Here is a 24,935-nt window from a genome sequence, read left to right on the forward strand (position 1 = left end):
CATATTGAGATTTTAGTACTATTTGGAAAGCATGAAGAATAATTTTATTGAGCATAAAAGGCAAGTCATTTTAGAAGAATTAGGCAAGATAACATAAAATATAAATAAAATGAGAGTAAATTAAAGCAGCTGGCTTACATCCTATTTTTTAGAATGAAAAAAAATAGAGAAAATAAATAAAATATGTTGGGATGAAATGTTGTTATTGCATATTAGAATGTTCTGGATGCTGTGCTCTTTTTTGGAAGCTATACTCTTTTATTAATATTTTTTATTTAAACACCTTGGTTACAAACATGATTGTGGTTGGGTTTCAGTCATATAAGATGACTCCCCCCTTCATCAGTGTAACAGTACCATCACCAGTGATCCAAATATCCCACCTCCCCTCCCCTACCTGTACTCTAGACAGGCTTTCTATTTCCCTCATATGGATGATATACTCTTAATCTGAGGTTTCTAAGAACATTAGACAGCTTCACATAAATTCTGACTTCCCAGATGACTAGCAAATATAGTTAGCTTCAAATCGAACCTGATTTGTGATTTGTAAGAAAAATAGATACAGTGAGTAATAATCATTTGCAGAACCTTAAGGTGAGCAATATTACCATTTGAGAAATATTCCAAAATCTCCAAATTCTAATAATAATATACAAAATGAGATATTTATGTAAGGTAAATATCTTGAATGCTGTTTTATATCTTCTACATATTAATATTGATTTATTGTTCTTTCTCAAATATAGGAAAGGCTTAATTAAAGAATAAAATAACATTTAGTTGATATTACTAATATATGCAAGTACATTTGCTTTTATGTTAGTAAGTATGAAAATAATGTTATTCAATTTTTAAATTAAATTTTTATTTTATATAGTTAATTTCTGTACTATTACTCCAGCCCTCTGTTTTTTCATAATTTTTATGATAGAACTCTACTACTTAAGCAAATTCAAGACCTATGAAATAGACATTATTACTGCATAGATTTTTGGCAGATATCTGCTACTGCTTACCTAGGTGACTCTAAACAAGGATTTTCTCTAAATTTCATTCATGTTGTTACCTGGGTTGCTATCTTTTTAAAGTTCAAGTTGGTTGGTATTCAAATCCAAGTCTACTCAAACAAATATTGAGATATTTAAATTTTTGATGGTTAGCTTTGTTTCTTTACTTTTTAACCACTTCAAATGGAATTTTACCACAGAGCAGTAAGTATGGCAAGGCAGGAAATCTTGATGTGTTATAATTGTTGAAGCCAGAATAAATTTTAGTTGTATCATAGTCACTTTATGACTTATCAACATACATGGGAGAATGGAACTAAGAATTTCAGCTAAAAGATTTCTTCTTCCTAGTTTTGGAATCAATGGGATCTCATGCATTTGTCCAGCCAAATTGCTAGGTTTTGCAAAAAATTATGAGTGTAAAATGAAATAGAACATTATATATACCAGTTTTTAAAAATTCAATTTGAAAATAATATTACAATCTTGAATAGAGAAATAGATCTAGCGGAAACATTATTAAAAAGACATAAACAAGGTTTATATTTGTAAATGCTGTTAACACTGACTGGGCCATATATGGAGATAAAAAGGCTTTATTTTTTTTAAAAAAATGACACTTAAACACTATTTTTAGTACCATTATTTTTACTTTATGAAAAACCAAATTCCTTAATTAAAATGTTAAAGAAATTATGGTTAGAATTGCATGTTTTTTCTTATGACAAATTCAGAAGCATTGTTTATATTATAGTCAGTGCTACAAATATATTTATTTTGTGGACAAAAGATAACTTGCATGATAACTTATAGTACTGGCTTAATTAATGTACTTGCCTTGCATTCAGCCAACTCCAGTTTTATTCCAAGAACCACAGTGTACCTGAATAACACCAGGAATCCACCTGCAACATAAAGCCATGAGCAGCCTTTTATCACTACCAACTTATAGCCAAAAATCGCTTTCAGAAAAAAAAAAATATTACAGAGTCTATCTGCCCAGAGACTGTGGAACTAGCTGACTCTGCTGTGTCTCTGGAGCATGGCAGACATCTTGGGTCTTCTTTCTGCTTGCTTCGGCCTGGGAAATTTGATCCTCTCGGCACCCATGTCTAAGAGCTCGTCTTCTCCTGAGGTTAGTAGTCAGTAGTTAGTAGCTCACAAACGGTAGAGTGGCTGCCCACTTCACCTAACTGATGAATATCACCACAACATGTAGAAAAATACACAGTTCAAGCATGATAATGGGGAAACAACATAGGCCAACACCAGGCATTTCTCCCACTCAGTTAGCTTTTTTTTTTTTTTTCCATTTTAGCCTATGTTTCTTTTGTCACACAGGACCTTTTTAGTTTGATGTAATCCTATTTCTTCAGATTTAATTCTATAGTGTTTGCCATTGGCATCACATCACCGAAGACTCCTTTGAGGTATAAGTCTTAGAGTGTTCTGACTGTTTTCCTCAATAAACTCTATGGATTCAGGTCTAATCTCAAAGTCTTTGATCCACTTTGAATTTTCTTCTGTGTAAAGTCTGAAAGTTTGACTCGATTCCAACATTGTAAGTTTTTAATCACTATGACTTTGTAGTAGAATTTTTGGTTATATAATGTGATGCTTCCCAGTTACTAGTTTTTAGTTTTGGTATTGATAAACCGAGGTTTATCCTGGGTTTTTCATGATTCCATACAAACTTTCTAATTTATTTTTCTAATTTCTTGAAGAATGTCTGAATTTTCATAGGGACTACATTGAATTAAATCTATATGGAAAACAGTATGGTGGTTTGCTTATTAATCTCAAGAAATATCTTTATTTCTTCATTGATTTTCTCCTTGATACAGCATAAACAAAGAAGCATATTGTTCAGACTCCAGATGTTAGAGTTTCTCCAGATCTTTTTTTTTTGTTGTTGTTGTTGTTATGTTTTGTTTTGCTTTTGGGCCATACCCAGTGACACTCAGAAGTTACTCCTGGCTATGCACTCAGAAATAGCTCCTGGCTTGGGGGAGCATAAAGGACACTGGGGAATCAAACCCAGGTCCATCCTAGGTTAGCATGTGCAGGGCAAATGCCCTACCACTTGCGCCATCACTCTGACCTCTTCTTTTTTTATAATCTCTATCTTTGTGGTATTGTGGTCTGATAGGATGCTTAGTATGATTCCTATATTTATGAATTTGGTAAGTTAATCTTAGATCCTAAAATGTGATCTGTCTTAGAGACTATTCCATGTGCTCTATAGAAGTGTATATCCAGCTTTTTGAAGATGAAAGGCTCTGTATAGATCCTTTAGTCCCAACTCTTCTACTTTTTCCCTTAGGGCTGTTTTGTCCTTACTGATGTTCAGCCTAGTGGCTCTGTCCACTGGTGCGAGTGCCATGTTGAAATCTCCTATTACTCTCACACATTTCCATCCATGAATTTACCTAGTTTGTGAACAAAAGCCTTACATACTTTGCTGACCTGATATTTGGCACATATATGTTAAGCAGAGTTAGTACTTATTGGTCTGTTGTTTCCCTGGTCAATCAGAAGTGTACATAACATTGTATCTAATTACACTCTTGAAGTTTAATGCAATGTGCTCTGATATAAGTATGGCTGTTCCAGTTTCTTTTGTTTTCCAATAGGTTGTACATTTTTTTCAACTTTCTACTCTATGCTTGTATTTATCCCGAGATTTTAAGTGTGTTTCCTATAAGCAGCAAATCGTCAGGTTTTATTTCCTGATCTTATCCTCTACCCTGCTTTTTTGATGGGACGCTTAGTCTGTTGACATTCAAGGAAATTATTGACAGAATAGTGTTGTGCCATATATACTGTGGAGGGGTTTTGCTCCTATAAGCAGCAAATCGTCAGGTTTTATTTCCTGATCTTATCCTCTACCCTGCTTTTTGGATGGAATGGTTAGTATGTTGATATTCAAGGAAATTATTAACAGAATAGAGTGTTGTGCCATTATACTGTGGAGGGGTTTTGCTCCTACAATTCACTATTTTTGTGTATTAGTGACCTTTAATTCATTTAGAATGAGTTTGGTTATCACAAATGTTGTTAGTTGTTTTTTGTCTGAGAATGTTGTTATCTCTCTCTTGCATATATGTGAGAGGTTTTTTAGGATAGGGACTTTAGGTTAGAAATTTTTTTCAAAGCCTGATCGATAACACAGCTGGTAGGGCTTTTGCCTTGCATACAGCCGATCCAGGATGAACAGTGGTTCAAATTCTGGCATCCCATATAGTCCCCTGTACCTGCCAGGAGCGATTTATGAGCTCAGAGCCAAAAGTAGCACCTGAGCACCGCCGGATAAGACCCAAAAACAAAAACAAAAACAAAAGAATTTTTCCATCTAAAATTGGAATACATCATTCGACTCTTTATTTACCTGAACAGTTTCATAAGGTTTAGTGTGATTCTTATATTATTTTGTTGTACTTAAGAATTTTCTTTTATTTCACTGCTTTATGAAGTCCATCTCTCATTGTTTTTTTTTTGTTTTGTTTTGTTTTTTACATCTGATTACTTAATGTACTGGTGTTGTTCTTTTGGGGTCTATTTTTGAATTCTAATTTAGAAGTCTTTTTGCTATTTTTATTTGCGCAGTTTTCTTTCTCCAGAGGGTGAGGAAGTTCTCTGATAATATCTCTCCTACCACTTATTCTACACCTTTACTTTTGTCCTCACCTTCTGATATTCCTATAATTTAAAGATTACTTTTCTTGGCTTTATTTATAAAGAACTTTACATTATTTTCTATATTTTTGTCTTTTTGTCTTTTTTGATTTCCTTTTTATTGTTGACTTGTAATTTGATTTCAACTTTTTCTATACAGTTCTCCACCTGTGCTAATCTGAATCTATGGCTGGCTAACTTTCTCTTCAGTTCTTTAATTTCATTTGTATGGATTCTGTCTTTTAAAGAGTTCTTTGAGAAGAATTAAATGCTCATTTAGTGATTACTCAATTTTGTTGACTAATTCCTCCTTGATTTCTGTTGCTAAGACATTAATGTATTGATTCTAGTTTTTCATTGTACTAGATCAGGCACTTTGATGGGCTTGGAGATATGACTAAATATTTTTCCTATTCACAACTAAAATTGAACTCTGTTTTTTTCCCTATTGTTCTTTGCATTTTGTGGTTTATGCGTGTGATCTATTGTATTGATTATACCAAAGATAGCTTTTTTGTTTGTTTGGGGCCTTTACCTCATGAAGGTCAGGTTTACTTCTGGCTTTGAGATGAGAAATTACTCATGGCAGGCTTGGGGGACCATATGGGATGCTGGAGATGGAACCTGGGGCATCTGAGTGCAAGGCAAGTGCCCATTTTTTTGTGTCACCACTTCAGCCCCAGTGGTTATTAATACATCTGCATTTTAGGTTAAAATCAAAACCATACAGGGCTATTTAAATTCTTTAAAAGAAAAACTATTTCTAAGTTTGATCTAATGAGTTATGAGGCTGTATACTATAAAGTAGCAAAAAATGCTATAACACACCTCCAGGATATAGATGATATATATTTAAATGTCCACATAGTTGTGGGATGAGGGGGCAGAGGGCTGTCAGGATGAGTGAATTGTGGGCCTACAGCTTTGGATGAGGAGTGATGGTGCTTGTGGGCTTGGAAGTCTGTGGCATGGAAATTCCAAATTTTGAATTTTTAATCTTTAGTATTTAGATAGCATGTAAAATATGCCAAATATTTATTATATAAATATTTACTATGTAAAATACATTAAAACTATTGGCACATATTATGAGTTATAATTTGTGTATTCTATATTCACTTATAAAACATATAGTAATGATTCTAATATTGTAGTTAAGAACACTAATACAGTAAGAAAGGCATTTTATCTTACACATGACTGACCTGACCAAGTCTTGAACCCTATATTCTTTTTTGTTTTTATTTTTTATAATTTCTTTATTTAAGCACATGTTTACAAAATATTCATAATTAAATTTCAATTACCAAAGTATACCACCCTTAACCAATGTAACCTTCTCACCAATGGTCACCATTTCCCCACACACACATCCTGCCTATCTTCAGGACAAGTGTTCTAATTGTCTCTAATGCTGTCATTGTCAGGATAGTTTTTAGTGCAGTTATTTGTCTAAATGTGTTTACAAGTCTTCGTGATAAGCTTCATATCATGGGCTGGTCCTTTTAGCCCTCATCTCTAATGTTTCTGGATTTCATCTCTTTAATGATGGTCAATTATCTGGAGACAGAGCAAATGCCAGTGTTAGATGAGTTACTAAAGACATTGTTATATAGATATAAGAAGAAAGCTACTCAACTACAATAAAAACAACAATTTTATACTTACTACAGTTAGATGGGCTAGAAATATCTGGATTAAGCAAAATAAGTTAGAAACAAAGAAAAGTAGAGACATTATCTAATAATGAAAAACTCTGTCTTTTGGCTTCAGAAACGAAATAACCAAGAAATGTGTGTGTGTGTGTGTGTGTGTGTGTGTGTGTGTGTGTGTGTTGAAGGTAAGGGGAAAGCAAACCTAAAGTAAAATAATAACATTGGAAGAGTGTCTTTGACACCTTCAAGGTGGAGATGCTAGAGCTCTAGGTTTGGTAAAAAGCTATCATTTCTGTTATATCTACACTATTGCATCCCAACTATATAAATGAATATATAACTAAATAAATATATTAAAACATTCATTTATCAAACACATGACAATGCTATATTTTCTTATCGTACAATTTTATTTAGCCTATGTATGTTGATTATTCTCAATTAGTAGAAAATTTCTCTTTCATTTTTTTTTATGCTGTAATCAGTTGGGGATCCTCCAGTGTCCTACATGTTTGGCATTAGTACTGAATTCCTTTGTGATTTGTCCTGGTTCCTTTGTTTATGTATCCTTTGTATCACTGTCTTCTATAACTATCTTTGCTGTTCAGTAGGCCCTGAATCCTCAATATCACCAACTCAGACATATTTCTCTTAATTTTCTTTTCATTACATTCAATTTCCTAACTGCTTTGTACATTTCCTCTTGAATGGGCACCAAAAGCTTAGATTTAATAGAAAAAGAAACTTTAAAATTTACCAGCATTACTCTGTCAGGTTTTAATTCTTTAATAAAATGGAACCTGTGTCAACTGGTCAGAGCATTAGAAGTATCCATTTTATAACATATGAATACATGTATAAGTAAATATGTATCTAATTATATATTTATTATTGAGAAAAATGAACATTCAGAATTTAGGATGTTTTGTGGAAAATAAAATGCTAAATTAAAAGAGATTTTTATGTATGCTTCATGGAAATATTTGTCACTGAAATAATGGAGCCAAGAATTGAGTTGTTACTATGATAGATGACTCATTAGTAAGCACCTATTAGTTTTATTACTCCAGATGCAAATAGCACTGGGATATAAAAACAGAATAAGGGAAGAGTTGTTGTTATTCAGATATTGGGTTGGCTTGTGAAGAGGTATTTAGCGGTAATGATGAGGAGGTTTATAGGTTGTATAACTAGATATATAAGGTTTCTGAGATACAATTTTACTATGTGATATATGATCATGGTTTGGAATTATTTTAAGAATTAAGCAATGCTGTCACAATATTCCTGGTTGCAATAGGTTTCTGGTGTCTGAGAAAGAATAGCCAGTTAAACCGTGTCTTTTCCAGTGGATGTCAACCTTAGCTTCACACATAGACACCAGAGTGCAAGTGTGAAAAGGCAGGAAAACACTGGTATTTTATGGATTCTAGATGCCAGTTTTTGAGCCAATTTGCAGCACAGTTGTCAGTCATCAAGGATAAAAATGTTGGAGAACACTGCTTTAATGCAGGATTTATTGAGGGGATACAGCAATAGTGCATCAGATAGACCCTTTTCTTTGCACATGGCTAACACAGGTTTGATTCTTGGCATCGAGTAGGGGTGCTCTGAGCTGTCAGGAGCATTACTGGAGCACATAGACAGAAGTAATCCAAAAACACATCCAGTTATGGCCAAAAAAAGATCAAATAAATAAAAATGAGATTTATTAAAAGACAAATTCCAAAGGTGAGATAAAAATATTAATGGGATAAAAATATCATGAAAGGACATGGGAAATGAAGAAAAATAGTCATTGTGTATAAAAGTCAAAAGGAAAAATTTAAAGATATTAATCAAAGAAAAAATTAACATAAAAATATAATTGATCATAGAAAATGTTTTGAACAGCAGTCAAAGAAACCAGATGTGATAGTAATGTTAACTTAGTCTCATAGAACAGCTTGAGATATTTCACCTGAAAATGGAGTCATCATTAAATTTCTGAACAGCTTTGAAGAAATTTTTTTCTATATTCATTTACATAATTAGAGGACCAATGCCATTTAGGAATTACCCCTATTTGTATATACATAGTCATGAAATACTTTGGATACTGTGTATATAACTTAGTTGGCAGCATGAAAGAAAAATCTTGAAACTCTGCCATCTCAATTTTTAATTATTCACAAAAATATATTTTATACCTTCTCATATCTGATTGCTTGATACCGGGGAATGGACTTATTTTTATTTATTAATTTATTTATTTATTTTGCTTTTGGGGCCACACCCTGTGATGCTCAGGGGTCACTCCTGGCTATGTACTCAGAAATTGCTCCTAGCTCAAGGGACCATATGGGATGCTGGGGGATTGAACCAAAGTGCATCCTAGATCGACTGTGTGCAAGGCAAATGCCTTACCGCTATGCTATCACTTTGGTCCCTATAAACTCATTCTTAAAATAGAATTTAAAAGTAATAATGCATTATAAGTAAGGAGCAACATTTTATGAATAGAATTGTCATGGTTTTGATACACAGATATATAATTTTGAACCAGGAAATTAGTTTAAAATCCATATTTAAATACCACAGATGTAGAGTACTGAAAAGTGCAAATATATTTGTGTATATAATTGAGTAGAATTTATATATAGATGTTTTGCCGGGATTTTAAAAACGTTTTTATTTCTTCCTCATTTTCTGTTTTTCTTTTTTTTTCTTTTCTTTCTTTTTTATGTTTATTTTTTGTTTTGGTGTTTTCTATTTGTTCGTTCGTTTGGTCAGTTTTTTGAGCCACATCCGCTGATGCTCAGGGGTTACTCCTGGCTTTGCATTCAGAAATTGCTTCTGGCTGGCATCTCTGGGTGCATGCCTAGGTGGCCATTGAGGTGGGTGCTGGGGAGGAGTTTAAATGGGACCCCAGACTTTCCCCAATCCCCACTCTGCTCAAGAAGGAGGGTCTGGGTGGAGGCTGGTGAGCTTCCAGGCTTCCAACTCATTAAGAAATTCTTTCTCCTCTGGGAGCCAGGGAGCTTTTGCCAACTTCATTCCAAGGCCTTTCTACTAAGCTTAATGGGGCTGCTGGGCTTGGGCCACCCCAGTAGCCTTCCTTCTCAGGGGTATCCCTGAGTACACGCCCAGGGGGCAATCACGGTGGGTACCAGAAAGGAGTTTAAAGGGAATCCCAGGATTTCCCCAACCCCCACCCTGCTCAAGAGGGAAGTTCTGGGCTGGAGCTGGTCAGCTTCTGGTCTTCCAGCTCATTAAGGAACTCTTTCTTTTTCTGGGAGCCGAGGAGCTTTTGCCAGCATCATGCCAAAGCCTTTCTACCAAGCTTAGTGGGGCTATGGAGCTTGGACTACCCCAGTAGCCTTCCATCTCCTTCCTCTAGGACTCCAGAAGCATCCCTGAGCGCCACCCAGGGGGCCATTGGGGTGGATGCAGGGAGGAGATTAAAAGGAACCCCAGGTTCTCCCCAACCCCCACCCTGCTCAAGAGGGCGGGTCTGGGTGGGGGATGGTGAGCTTCTGGTCTTCCAGCTCATTAAGGAACTCTTTTTCTGGGAGCCCGGAGCTTTTGCATGCATAGAGAATGGCAGGCCACCATGCCAAGGTCTTTCTACCAAGCTTGGGGGGGGGGCTGTGGGGCTAGGGCCACTCCAGTAACCTTCCATCTCCTTCCTCCTGGGGTCCAGGGCATCCCTGGGTGTATGCCCAGAGGGCCATCAAGGTAGGTGCTGGGGAGGATTTTAAAGGGTACCCCAGGCTTTCTCCAATCCCCACACAATACAATAAGGACTGGCTTCAGGAAGTCAGAGGAAAGTTTCCTTTCCACCAATATCCATTCTGAAACTGTTTGAGAGCTAGGACCCCTGCGTGTAAAGTATAGATAATTAGGATATCATTGGGTTTAATCTGTTTGACATATACTGAATGTCTATGCTGTATGCTTTTCTTCCCCTCTTGGTTCAACACACAGACGATTATTGTTTAGTCCTTTACTTCCTCACCCACACCGCCTATTACCCCATATTTAATCATTTTTACCCTCAGTTCTAGGCTCCTCAGGAAGCACATCATTATCTCCACTCACTAGCTAGCTGCCACCCAAAGTGAAAGAATAGATTCTCAGCCTGAGAAGAAACCAATATGCTGTTCCTATTTATCTTCTCTCAGTGGCCTCTTGTCCTCCACCTTCTTTCACTGTGTAACTGGTTGCTACCATACTAGATTTATGAGAAGTCCCCATATGGGACTGCTGGGAGCCATTTTGCAGACTCCAGAAGGCCAAATAACAGACCAAAATGGTGTCCTGAATTAAAAACTCTCCACCGAATTTCTAATGACATAATAGGGACATTATATCTCCTTTGAATATCTTAGATGTATTCCCTAGCTGCTATTGAATATTATTGAATATTCTCTTATACAGAGACCTTTTCTTTTCCTTTGTGATCAGTTCAATAAGGAATTCTGGTAGAATAGTCTTTCACTTTAGAATTCATGTTAGAACCAAGTTAAGGGATTGTTGGACATGTTCCCTCGGCCCCCCAGAAGCACCAATAATACCTTGTGGCATTGTTCCTCTTTTGCATAGGCACATTAAAATGGGAAAATATTACAAATGCAAACAAGTTCATATCTAATAGAGATAGGAACACATATTTTATAATGCAGTTTGGCCTTATACCCTGAACTTTGGCATAATGACTTGGTTCGGACCTCAGAAGAATGGGCATTTCCCAGATACCCCTGAACCATTGACCATCTATGGAAACAACCACAATAACATCACCAGGAAGCAAACCTCTGCCAGGGAAGACCCTACCCTGGCACTGACTCCAAAGAGTGTTCTCTTAGCATCCATATGACTCAGCAACAGCAATATCCTGCTTGCAGGGCAGGACACTCCTCATCTAATGGTGAGGTGAAACTAGAGGATGCCCCACATCATCCTGACTTCGATGAAGGAAATGCACAGAAAACAGAATCTTTAACTACAGAAACTTGACACCAACCACAACTAATGTGGGAAAAAAAATTTACTGGGACCACAGAAAATGATTCAGGCTAATTTATTGTGATTCAATAACTTTTAAAAATATACTTGCTACTGAACATTTTCTTCTTTCCTTTCTCTTCCATCACTTTAGTGTTTTTTTTTTTAATTTTCTATCTTTTAAATCATGTTGCTTTTGGTCTTCCTAAAACAAATGTATTATGAACTGCTATGTCAAATATGTAATACATTTTCTTTAAGTAAATTTAAAAAATAAATAAATTGCTCCTAGTTAGGGAACCATATGGGACACTGGGGTTCCAACTGAGGTTCGTCCAGTGTCAGCTGCATGCAATACAAATGCCCTACCTCTGCGCCATCACTCCAGCCCCTATTTGTTCCTCATTTTCTGATTACTTCCCTCACTTTCAGTTGCTCTTCCTTAATTCTAGGCTTGCACAGCTCACCGGCTCTGATGCAGGCTGATTTAGGCTTGATGCCCACTGAGGTTTGCAAAGCAGGGTTTGGATTTTGCATACAGAACCTAAGTACTCACTGAGCTTTGTTCTTCTGGTGTTCTTATATATACTAACCAGCATTTATATGACACAACTCACAGTAGTGGGCCATATTGGGGGGTTTTCTGACACTCCTACATCTTTCATTGCAGTGCTCTCAGATGGATACACCCTTTCTTTGTCATGTTTACATTACTTTTGAGATTCAAAAAGAAGCTTGCAGTGCCAGAGTTTAAACATTAAAAAAGCTAAGTTAACTGCCCAAACAAAAGGACTTGTGACACACCACCAGATGTTAGTAGCATTTCTAAGTGGGCAGTCATCTGTGAAGCCACAAGATAATCACTCACAAACAAGCATCCCTGAACCTGAGACCTTCCTGGTTGTACGGAAGACTGCCAGCGATAAATGAAAGAAGCCCTTTCCTTTCTAAAGAGAACCATGGAAAGTAGCAAAACAATTACCACTCCTTCAGGTTTAAGATTGCAATTCTGAAGACCTAGTCAGTAGTAAGCCAACTATAACTTCTTATAAAAGGAATTCAAAGTATAAATGCACTTGTGACGGGGGGTTGTTCTTTTTATGACTGAAATCCAACTATGATCATGCAAGGGGAAATCACAACGGGCACCATAGAAAGTTAAAAGATTCTCAGATTATTTTTAGAACCTCTGTATGAAGAAACAGTAGAATCTAGAAGAAATGTATAAATTAATTTTTATTTTAACACTGATTACAAAGTTGCTCATTAAAGAGTTCCAGTCTTATAATGAACACCACCCTTTACCCACGAATGTTTCCCACCACAAGTGTTGGGATCACCCCCACTCTTTCCTTGATTGCCTCTAAAGCAGGCATTTTATTTTCTCTCTCTCTTTTCCGTTTCCTTTTAGACACTGTGGATTGCACTGTTGTTAATGAAGGGATATCATGCATATCCTTTTTTCTTCATCCAACATCCGACTATTGTCCTAAGTGATCAGTTTCAACAATTATCATAGTGATCCCTTCTTGGCTCTAATCGTACCCACAAAGTGCACTGTCACTATTTGTGAAAAGCTTCCTACCATGGTCTGGTCCTCCAGACCCTCATCTCTATTGTGTCTAGATATTATTACCACACTTTCTTTGTTTCTTATATCCCATAAATGAGATTTTTCTATGTCTATCCCTCTTCTTCTAACTCATTTCATTCATAATAATATTCTCTATATCCATACATAAATTTCAGCAAGGCAATAGTTCTTGAACCTCTAGTTTAATTACGTTTTAAGAATGTCATTAGCTTACCCAAATTATCTGATTCTCAATACTTTCAATTTAATATGTATTTAAAATGTCTTATGTGTATTTTAAGCTTTGAAAAACATTATTGAAAGTGTTTGGAGTTAAACTTGGGGCCAGGTATATATAACTTAACTTATTATTTAGAAAAAATATTTTTACAGCAGTTTATTACTAAAATGGTGTTGTAAATTGATTTTCTAGAAGTATTTTCTTGTAGTCAAAGACTGATTATGATACAAATATTTAAAAATGAAATAAATTGGATTTATTTTGTAACCACTTATAGTTATTACATATAAATTTGAAAATGATGCATTTATCCTCAAGAAGTTTCTTCCTAAACTTGTAATAAAAAGACTTTATCACTTTTTATAAAATATTTGCAGAGAAATCCCCTCAAAATTAATATATGCTATTACCTGATGCAGCTTTTTCTTCTTTTGTATCTTTATTCTGAGCCTATAATTTTTGAGGACTGTAATTCTATTTTAAATTTTGTATTATCTAAGCTTAGAATTATATAACTAATGGATTCTCATTAATATAACTCCAACACCATGTCTATCACCAGTGTTTCAATCAGTGTACGAAATATTACAAATAAGACTGTTAGGTAAAATGTATTCAGGAGATTTCTTAGTAGTCTTTATTTTCCATTTTATGGTTTCTAAGGTCATAAAGATAAAACTATAACTATGATGTTTGCCATTCGCATCATAATGCATCCTTTTCCTTGAAATATGCAATATAAATTCAATGAATTCATTTTATTTACAAAACCATATTTTAAAATTCTAAGGACATTATTTTAAAGAACTAACTTAATGATATCATAATACATATCTGTAAAAATCACTATTTAAAAATATTACTTAGTTGCCATTAAATTAAAATATTATTCATGATGATTGGGCTGGGACATACAGTGTTTTGATACCAATCCCTTTACAAGTGTACATTTCTATCCATATCCCCCACTCTATGTTTTCTTCCCACCCACAAATCAACCTCTATGAAAGGTGCAAAAATGGGATTTTGATCCAGAAATACAATGAATGAATTTTTATTATATATAAGATGGGAATTCTTGATATGTAAAAGAAAGCTTAAATCATGTTGTGATCACAATGTGTTTGACTCTTTGAGAAACTTATTTCTGTATTTTTTAATACAGATATTTTTCTTTAAAATATATTTTTACCTAAAACACCATATAATGGTTCTCACACTTTTAACAATAATGGTTGAACTCAGTATTAAAAGGATCTTGTGAAGTGACAGGAGAAAAGAAGTAATTTTTTCTGTATTTCTAAAAATAGATGCTTGTCTTCTCAGTAACTGCTCTTTTCAATAAATCATCTTCTACCTTCTTTAAAAAAAAAACCTAAAAGAAGCATTTTAGATTCAGAAGAGTTTGAATTGTACATTGTCAAAAACTGTACAAATTTTGGTGCATTTTTCACTAATAAATAAGGCAATGTCTTATTAGTGATTTATATGGGGAAATAAAGTAAGGCTTGCATAAACAGCTTTGGATCCCTTACAAAACTTGTTATGTGGTAACTCATACATAATACATAGTTTGCCTGCATAACCATTATGGTGTTTAGTTTGTATTATTAACTATACTCATACGTCTCCAAAATTGGTTAAGTATTGTGAATTGAATTAAAAGTAATAAAAATTAAACTCCATTTTCATTTATCTATAAGTCCAACACAGTACTGTTATTTTACTTGTTGGACTTCTTATTCTTTTTTTTTTTTTTTTTTTGGCCATTACCCGAGATGCTCAGGGTTTATTCCTGGCTTTAGGCTAGGCATCACAAGATTATAGGCAGTAGTCAAGACCCAATTTGGGTCTGTTTTATGCAAAACAAGCACCTGATCATTGAACTATCTCTCTGGTACCTATTTTATGTTTAAATAATTTTGCCTAGTCTAAGTTCTTCATTTCAGTTATCTTTCTTTTTTTTTTTTGTTTTAAGTTACTAAGCAGAATGTTCTCCAAATTATTGCTTACAATGAATTTAAAATTATATTTTCTTCCTCTATAAAACTCCTTCAAAATCTGTTGCATGAATATCTTCCATGTTACTTATTTGTTATTCTGTAAATTGTTTCTGTGTTATGATTTTTACTTTGAATAATAATATTGGTCCAACCATGGGACTACACAAACCTCTTTAAGACATATATTGCAATTTATTTTTTATTTTCTTATATATTTTGGTATTTTGGGGGCCACACCAGTGATGCTCAGGCTTTATTCCTGGCTCTTTGCTTAGAAAACACTCCTGGTAGCCATGGGGAAACATATGAGATGGTCCTGGGTCAGCTGCTTGCAAGGCAAACGCCCTACCGCTGTGATATCTCTCCAGCCCCATGTATTCCATTTTTTGACATAATCTAAAATGGAGTTTCTGTGTTACATGGTAATTTATTTTGCTAATAATATTTATTTGACTTTTATATAATATAAATGTTTATTACATTAAAACATTTATTTGACTCTACAGCTTATTCATTGCACGCATACACCCGAAAAAAAGCCTGCTCAAATCATGGGTAGAAACAAGACTAGAAAAATCTTACTAGAAGCTAAAACAATGTCAAATATTCTGTCATGTAGGATTCATCAAAAGGCAGTTATTTGGTTATTAGTATAGATTTTTTTATTCTAAATGTACATATATAATGTATTATATTTTAAGTTGTGTCATCTCTTGAACAATTTACTATTGCATTTGTTGTATAGAAACATGCAGAACATATTCAGGACTTACACTATTCTGGAAGTGTGATTTCCATATTTTATTGTTTCATGTTGCAAGTCAGCCCCTGAAGAGGTTGACTGTTGGAGGGATGGAGGATGAGGCCTTTCTCCTCCAGCTCGGACCACACGTCTGTTACTCTGTTCAGCCGGCGGTTCTGAGATGAATGCGGCGGGAAGAAAGCCAACAGGCAGTCAGGCTTTCAAAGAAAACAGCTCTTTATTCCGTGAAAAGGCCGAAGCCAAAAGGCCTAGAATAGACCCCAGGAAACAAGCCTTTCACCTTCCACAGACCCTTGCTTTTATGCCCCCGAATCAGGTACCACCCAATGGTGGGAGAAGAATCAGGTACCACTCTAGGGTGGGAGCAGAATGCAAGTTCACACCTTAGGGTAGGGCACAATCACCGATCTGGGTAGGGTCAGTAACTTAATAATCCCATTTAAATGTTTACATACACAACAGTTTCACATATTTTCATGTTGCAAGCATCCAACAGAACTGTCTAGTCAGAATTTTCCTAGAAACTTCACTAAACCTCATTTTATTTTATTATTTGTTTGGGGCTCAAATCCAGCAATGCTGAGGGTTACTCTTGGCTCTGCACTCAGAAGCACACTTGCTGGAGCGAGGAGAGTCTTCTGGGGTGATGGAACTAACCTGGATCAGTGGCATGCAAGGCAAATACCATACCTAATGTATAATTTCTCTGATGTAATATTTATTTATATTTTCCAAGCCCAGGCATATTCCTCATTCAAAATTTAATGCTTTTAAATTATTACAAATTATTCAGGTTAAAAATTTAGTTAGAATATTTATTCCCAAACACTAAACATACCATGAATTTATAAATCAGTCAAACAGGAACTATGTTAAACATAAAAATGATCCAAGACTATTTTTTGCCAGTTTGTGATTGAGTCAGCTAACCTGTTTGTTAAAGCAACATGGGTTTCCTTTTCTCACGTATTTCTAGAAAGCCTGATATTTTAGGAATGATTTATATCAGTATTAATGTACTTGGGGTTTGTATTTCATCACATGAATTTCCAGTAAAGTGTAAATATTTTCACTTTCACACACTCTGATGAAATATCATGTTCCAGTATTAATGCATAGACCAGTTTTCTGGTCTTTGATCTGTGCTTCTTGTTTTAAGGTATTTTTTCATAATGCATGGATGAAAACTGAAAGCATTTTTCACAAGATTCAGCATGTTTTAGACTAGAGTATGTTTATAACTATAATAGTGACCTGGGTGAAATTTATGTTGTTAAATTTTTGACACAACGATTAATTCCCTCTGTGATCTCAACATTAGCCTGTTAGAATTTGATTATCCTTACAAGAGTCATGCTTGCATAATGTTGCTAATTATGGATGGTGAAGTGATAGTTAGCATTAAGTAAGCAATAGAAATTGGAACATAATAAACCTGGTAAGTTTTATACCCGGTGATGTTTTGAACATTATAGACCAAAGGAATTAAGGAATTTTATTTATGCAAAGTTAATGATTCTTTGCCATTTTACTAGGTTTATTAGTAACTAAAGTGAAAAATAAACATTAAATTTTTAAAAATACTCTTTAAATGGAAGACAATGTGGAGATTCCTCAAAAAAAAAAAAAAAACGGGAAATTAAACTCTCATTTGATCCACCTATACCACTCCTAGGGATATACCTTAGGAACTCAAAAACACAATACGTAAATCTCTTCCTCACACCTTTATTTATTGCAACACTATTTACAATAGCCAGGCTCTGGAAACAACGAAGATGCCCTTCAACAGATGAATGGCTAAACAAACTGTGGTACATATACACATTGGAATATTCTGCAACCATAATATTCAGGAAACATGAAGTCATGAAATTTTCCTATACCTGGATGTTCATGAAATATATTATGCTGAGTGAAATAATTCAGAGGGAGAGAGCCACACACACAGAATAATCTCACTCATCTATGGGTTTTAAGAAAAATAAAAGACGTAACAATTCACAAAGATGAGGGCTGGAGGATATGATTCTTGCTAGTCAACTATTAATCAACAAAATACAAGCCATTAATTATTAAAGCTAAAGCAAAAAAACTATTGTCAAAAGAGGGTAGATATAATTAAAAGATCAAATATTTTTGTAGCCTACACATACTGACTGACTAAAAATATTATTGTTGTCTATACCAGCTTGAGAAAAATATTATTGCACATTCTTCAACTTAGGGTCAGTCAGGTGTATTCCAGCAATTCTTGTTTTAATAAAAGGTACAAATGCGCACAGTTTTTTCATCTGTTCGGCATTGTAATTTTTATTATGCATCAATGTACATAATAAACTCATTGTCGCAATCCTGCCAAGCATTGACCAAGGGCACAAGTGGCCTTTTCTCAACAGTGTCTGTCAGGGCAACAACCCCTCTTTCAGGCTAAGCCAGCACAACAGCAGTCCTGCTAGTATTCGCCATCATGCCTGTAGGCTGGGGGCTATGTCAAGTTTACTTTTGACAATTAGAGCAATTGAACTGAAGAAAATCATCTATTTTTACAAAAACGATCAGAGTTTAGGTACTTGAAATTTTGTTAAAGATATAAATAATGTAACTTCTCATCACTGAAGTGCCCAAGACATTTCACAGCTATCTTTCGCCATATCCAATTTGTTCTTCCTCTGCTCTTTCCCCACATTTCTTGGTAGTTGGTATCACATCTCAGTTCCAAGAATTGCCATTGATCCATATTTACAGCTTTTCTCTGGTCTCTCTCTGTGCTACACATATAAGTGGGTCACCAGGTATTCTCTTGATAAAAGGCAAAAACCTATTTTCTGCCAATAAAGATAATAACTTGTACTATATTGAGAAATTTTCTGAGAATGAGAGGGAATTGCTAAAAAATACCTTTCTAAGTAGGAATTCACGTATGAAATCTGTTGTACCATCTGAACTAATTATGGATATGCATGCATGTACACATACAAACATCTTCTTTGTAACTTTGTTCCACCAAAAATTCTACCAGAATACTGTGCTGAACTGATGAAGGCAATAATAGTAGGAGAGCTAGTTTTATTCCATTATAATTTTGATCATTTTCTTGCCATCTACTGATATTATATATAGCAGTCCTAATTTTTCATTCTGTGAGTTGTATTATTTTTGTATTATTTCTCTGTTCTGTTTTTTTTTTTGGGGGGGGGTCACAACCGGCAGTACTCAGGGGTGACTCCTGGCTGTCTGCTCAGAAATAGCTCCTGGCAGGCACGGGGGACCATATGGGACACCGGGATTCCAATCAACCACCTTTGGTCCTGGATTGGCTGCTGCAAGGCAAACGCTGCTGTGCTATCTCTCCGGGCCCTATTTCTCTATTCTTATAAAAACTTATACATTTTTATATTTTATATTTTTTAAATTTTGTGTCCTAAAAGCTGCTATTGTTCAAAAGAAGGACTTAAGGTGAAAAATAGCATTTAATATGTCATAATAGCAGTTCAACTGTAATATAAAAAAAGGACTCGATGTGTTCAGATTTTGTAGTTTAATACTTATGAAAAATTCTTCAAGCTATTAATTCCTAAAGATTTCAAGGATAAAACATCTAGTGTATGATTCATTTTGTCCAACAAAATCTTTTCTACGTATGGCAGTCTTCCCACTCTTCTCCTACAATATTGAAAAAAATAACTGATGTAATAATCATAATTTTAATTTGTAAGAATTTTCATTGTGATAGTATTGCTGCATGGATAGCAATGTTATAATGGTTCTCAGTAATAAATAAAGCTCCTTCTTAAAGGGAAAATATACATAATTAAATATGTTAAACTCTTTTGCACATTTCCATGGGGCACGGCAGATATTCATGTGTTTGTTTAATAGTAACGTGATTCATTTTTTTTTTCTAGGAGCCATTTTTGATGAATCTGCCAAAAAGGATGATGAGGTGTTTCGCATAGCAGTTGGTGACCTCAACCAGAATGAGGAGATCTTACAGACTGAGAAAATTACATTTTCTGTGACATTTGTGGATGGTAACAATCCCTTTCAAGCTGTTCAAGAAGGTAGGGTCCTCTGCAATTTGCTTTTTACTTTGTATGGTTTGAGGCTCAAAAATGACAATAAAATAATATTTGTCAAAAAGTGCCATAATATATATTCGCTGCATTGCTTTTCTTTTATAGTTTCAACATGTACTTTATTATTAATTTTATAACACTCTGGAAGCACAGAGTGTAGCATCTTTTTAGTGTCATTAAATTATTTAACAACAATATCAGAAATATTTGCAAATAGAAGCGGATAATTGATGGCTTCAAGATAAATGAAGCATCCCTTAGCTATTTTTTAACTTTGAATTATTTCAGATAACTTCTCTGTTGGGTGTTGTTACAACTTGTACTGGCAAATTGGATATGTTTGAGGGAGAACTTTTAGGCACTACTGATCAAAGAATTACTGATCAAAGAAATCTTCATACACTGACATGATGAGCCAAAGTTAAAAGAAGTTTCCTTAATACTTTTAATATTGTTTTTACTACTGGTTATGTGCAGAGCATTTATATCTGTGTGTATGTGTAGGAGTTTTTTTCTTACAAAGTCATGCAAATTTAAATTACTGTTGTTCTATTAAATAATCAGTTGTAGGAATGAAAGGTTTGTTCAAAAAGTTGTAATTAGATTAGTTTTATTTTTTTATTATTCTCGGCCTTTTAATTAACAAGGAACTCAGTTGATGAAAATATTTTTTGGCATTCTACCCTTATTTACTGGTACATATAGAGAGAGACTTAAGAAACTGATACTAGTTTAATTTAGACTAACACAGTATTTGTTTTGTTGATTACTAGAAATTATTTGTCAGAAAAATACAAACAAAATAGTATGGAATTGATGGTTTAAAAGACAAACATTGAACTGGTTATGAAGTTAAGCATTAACATTTTGAAAACAGGTCAGGTTCATCTAATGTAGTATGCATATGTGTATATGGGTAGCCTTCTTGGAAATATATTGTATTATGATTAGTAGGACTGACTCTTGTTTACTGTAAGAGAATGAATAACAGAAGTAATTGTCTAAGGAATTTTCTTCTTAATAAGTTAAAGAAGTAAAAAGAAGCAATGGAGTAGGTGTGGTTTAAGTGAAGGTATTTTTATTAAACATATGAAAATTCTCATGACAACATTATGCAGCTTAATTTGAAATCAATAAATATTAATAAATTGCATTATTATAAATTTCAACTGTGTAAAATGAGAATTTTGAAATACGACTTACCTTGGGAACTTGGAACCTAAAATAATTAGGAAGACATTATTTTTTCTAAATTTAATAGCTGTCTGTTTTACTGGAATCCTGTAAACAAGCTGCATAATAATAAAGTAGAATTTGAGAAAATATCCAATAAAAGCCAAGAATAAATGCAAGAGAAAAGCTAAACTGCATGTTTAATAAATTGCTATTTCTTATAAACCCTTATATTTTTTTTCTTCCCCTTCTTCTAAACCTTTGTTTTTAAAGGCTAGAGTGAATGTATGTGAAAAGTGAAAACAAATTGTTTTGTGGTTATATTCTAAGTATCTGGATATTAAAAATGTAAATTAACTTGAAATGTATACTGCAACTCACCATAAAAAATAATCTACTTTGGAAGGTGTTAAAAATGAAGACAACACAATGGGTAGAAGATTATAAAATATGTAAATAAGTAGGCTCTCCCACATTTCTTAAAATCAATTTAAAAAGCAAAGGCAGTTTTTAAATACCAGAGCTCATCATTTTACACATTGCTCTGTGTTGCCACTCAACTGCCAGACAAATTCTACAAACAAAAATAATATCTCATAAAAACTATTGTGGCTTGAATTCTTGGCACTGAAAGCATGTAGAGACAGAAAACAAGCTTTCAGTTTTAACATCTAAAGGCTACTTGAAACTAGTTAAGAAAGAAGAAATTGTCAGTAATATATAACATAACAGGATGCGCCGGGCCTGTTATCTTGTCTGTTCTGGGTAAGGAAAATGATCAAATTTTAGGAATATTTGGAGTTTAACTGTTCCCTTTCTCAAGATTAAGAAATATTGCAGCCATATTTAAAATTAAAAATAGTTCTCTCTGAATTCCTTTTGAAGTTGATTGATTTGAAAAGATTTGAGGAAGTATCCCAGTTTATAAGAGCTCATGAATAGATTCAAAGTATATTTCTCACTGTTTCTATGAAATTATATAATTTAAGAGATAAACCTCAATTATGACATCAAAGGTCGCCAATTTTTATGATAATCTCTGTGTTATAATACCATTAAAATGTGCAGTACAGTTCCTTAAATTACCTTATTTCTTTTAACATTTTCATAGAAGGCAAAAGGAACAATGATATAATCATTATATATTGTTTATGCTTTATTACTACTGAGGAACTTTAAAAAGTAAATGATTTTGTTTTTTTTCCTCTCTTCTACCAATCTCCCTTGTTGCTATTGTTTTTTTAAATTTCAAAGCCTAATTATCCTTGAGTAGACGAATCATCAAGCATTTAGAGATGTTTATAGTGATGAATAATAATAAGATCCAGTCAACAAAAGTAATTGCAACCAATAATATGAAATATTTATTTCATTGTTAAGGCTTATATACAAGTTATATTTAATTTTGTGTTAGCAAGTTATATTATTTACATTATATTTCTGTTGTCAGTGTTTAATCTAAAAGAGTTTTAAAGGGCTCATTTGCTCTCAAATCATAAAAAAAATACTGGTTTTATTGAAATGTTTCTCTGTAGTATTTTGCACACTAAGCAAGAATTTTCTATAACGTATGTTTCTAGATAATATTCCTCAGTTATAATATTGTGTTAAACTTTTCCTATTTACTAACCAGTGACTGTTTGAATTTTATAATTTCCTATTGAAACAATTTCAGACTTTTTAATTAAGGGGCCGGAGAAATAGCACAGAGGTAGAACATTTGCCCTGCAAGCGACCTTACTCAGGACCAATGTTAGATCGAATCCCAGCATCCCATATGTTCCCCCGTGTCTGCCAGGAGGGATTTCTGAGCACAGAGCAGGGGTAATCCCTGAGCACTGCCGGGTGTGGGCCAAAAACAAACAAACAAAAAACAGACTTTTTAAAATGAAAAGTAAAATTTAACTGTAATTAAAGCAGTTATTTTCTTCTAATTATTATTTTTGGATAAAACATTTTTTGTTGTTGTTGTTTTGGGCCACACCTGGTGATGCTCAAGGGTTACACCAGGCTCTCTGCTCAGAAATCACTCCTGGCAGTCATGGGGGACCATATGGTATGCCGGGATTCAAACCACACTGATTTTGGGTCAGAGCTTGCAAGGCAAACGCGCTACCGCGTGCTATCTCTCTGGCCCCAAGACATTATTTTTTATCATTTTTTTATTTTATGAGTTTTTGTGTTTACTATGAACAATTAAATACTGATATCTTAACTATAAAGGATATTTATATGGAAGCATTTTTGTTAAAATTAATCATTGGGATAAAATTTTCTCTCACAAAAAATAAAAAAGTAAAACAATTATATAATATGTTTTAAATAAATATATTTATATAGTTATAAACATTGAATTTTTCTCTGTATAGATAAATATGTTATAATCAGAGTGGTTAATTACTTTTAACAAAATGTAAATGTAGATAAAGGAAGCACTTAACTAAGACCTTCAAACCACTTTTCCATTTATTTTATCAATTATATATATCTACACAAACATAAATAGGTGTTCTTGTACATATATTTATGTGTGTAATATGTACGTAGCTGAGTGTATAACACTTTATGACAATATTTTAAAATAATCTGTGACTTCAAAATGTGTAGGGAGGAATAAAAACGAATAATAATAAATATATTTTGATGTGTTTTGGATTTTACATTAAATTATTCTTGTTATTCCATGATTGATTTTAGCCATCTATTAATAGTGAAGAAACAACAAACAACTATACAGATATGGGTTTGGGTTTTTTTTTTTTTTTTTTTTTTTTTTTTGGTTTTCGGGCCACACCCAATGATGCTCAGGGGTTACTCCTGGCTCTGCACTAAGAAATCACTCCTGGCTTGGGGGATCATATGGGACTCTGAGGATTCGAACCATGGTTCCTCCTAGGCTAGTGAGGGCAAGGCAGATGCCTTACTTCTTGCATAACCGCTCTGGCTCCACACAAATGGTTTTTAAGATTAGTTTTATTTCCATATATAAGCTGCTTTGTGAATATTGAAGAACATATTTTCAAATTTTGAAAATATAGGTAGACTTATTTCTAGATAAAGTTAGATATCTCTATCTTTAAGTAGATATCCCTACTTTTGTTCTGGGACTGACCTCTAAATAAATAAACAAATTATAAAGGGTTCTTTCATGCAAGAATTATTATTTTTGTAATATAATAATATTATTATTGTAATATAATGAACCCATTCCTAAGATAAATAAAAATATGTAAAGAAGGAGAATAGACATAGATTTCATTTGTGGAAAATAAAAATATAAGATAGTTTGATAAAGTATTAAAAGATAATAAAAACAATGTCCTGAAGGACAAGTAATGGCAGGAAGCTTGCCACACATAGCAGGGGAGTGCAGTTAGAGAGAAGGGAACACTACGACAATGGTAGTTGGAAATGATCACCCTGGAAAACAACGGGGTACTGAAGAGAGATTAAGTGATATTTATGATACCTGTCAGCAAAGAATATTGCAAACCACAGTGACTAAAAGGGAAAGAAGGGAGAGAGAGAGAGAGAGGAGAAAGAGAAAGACAGAGAGAGACAGAGACAGAGACAGAGACAGAGAGAAGAATGCCATATTGTTATGCCCAACACGTAAAGAAGTTGTCAGGAGAGGAGATGATTTTAAAACTTAGTCCAAAGTCACCAAAACATCTTTTATTTTCTAAGCTTTGTTGGAACACATTATACTAGAATTAATTTGCAACTTGTCTGTTAACAGTGGAACAATATACTTTTATCCATGTTTTTAAAAAAGGA

General features: G+C 33.9%; 1 protein-coding gene across 1 annotated transcript in view; it reads left to right on the forward strand.

Annotated features, from left to right (window-relative positions):
• GRID2 (glutamate ionotropic receptor delta type subunit 2) overlaps positions 1–24,935 on the forward strand; it is a 1,564,419-nt gene that overhangs the window by 282,510 nt on the left and 1,256,974 nt on the right. The window contains exon 2 of the mRNA XM_049789891.1: positions 19,815–19,970. Coding sequence (XP_049645848.1) covers positions 19,815–19,970 — 156 coding nt within the window. The remainder of the gene's footprint in view (positions 1–19,814; positions 19,971–24,935) is intronic.

This window comes from Suncus etruscus, chromosome 16 (genome assembly GCF_024139225.1).
Source record: "Suncus etruscus isolate mSunEtr1 chromosome 16, mSunEtr1.pri.cur, whole genome shotgun sequence".
NCBI lineage: Eukaryota > Metazoa > Chordata > Mammalia > Eulipotyphla > Soricidae > Suncus > Suncus etruscus.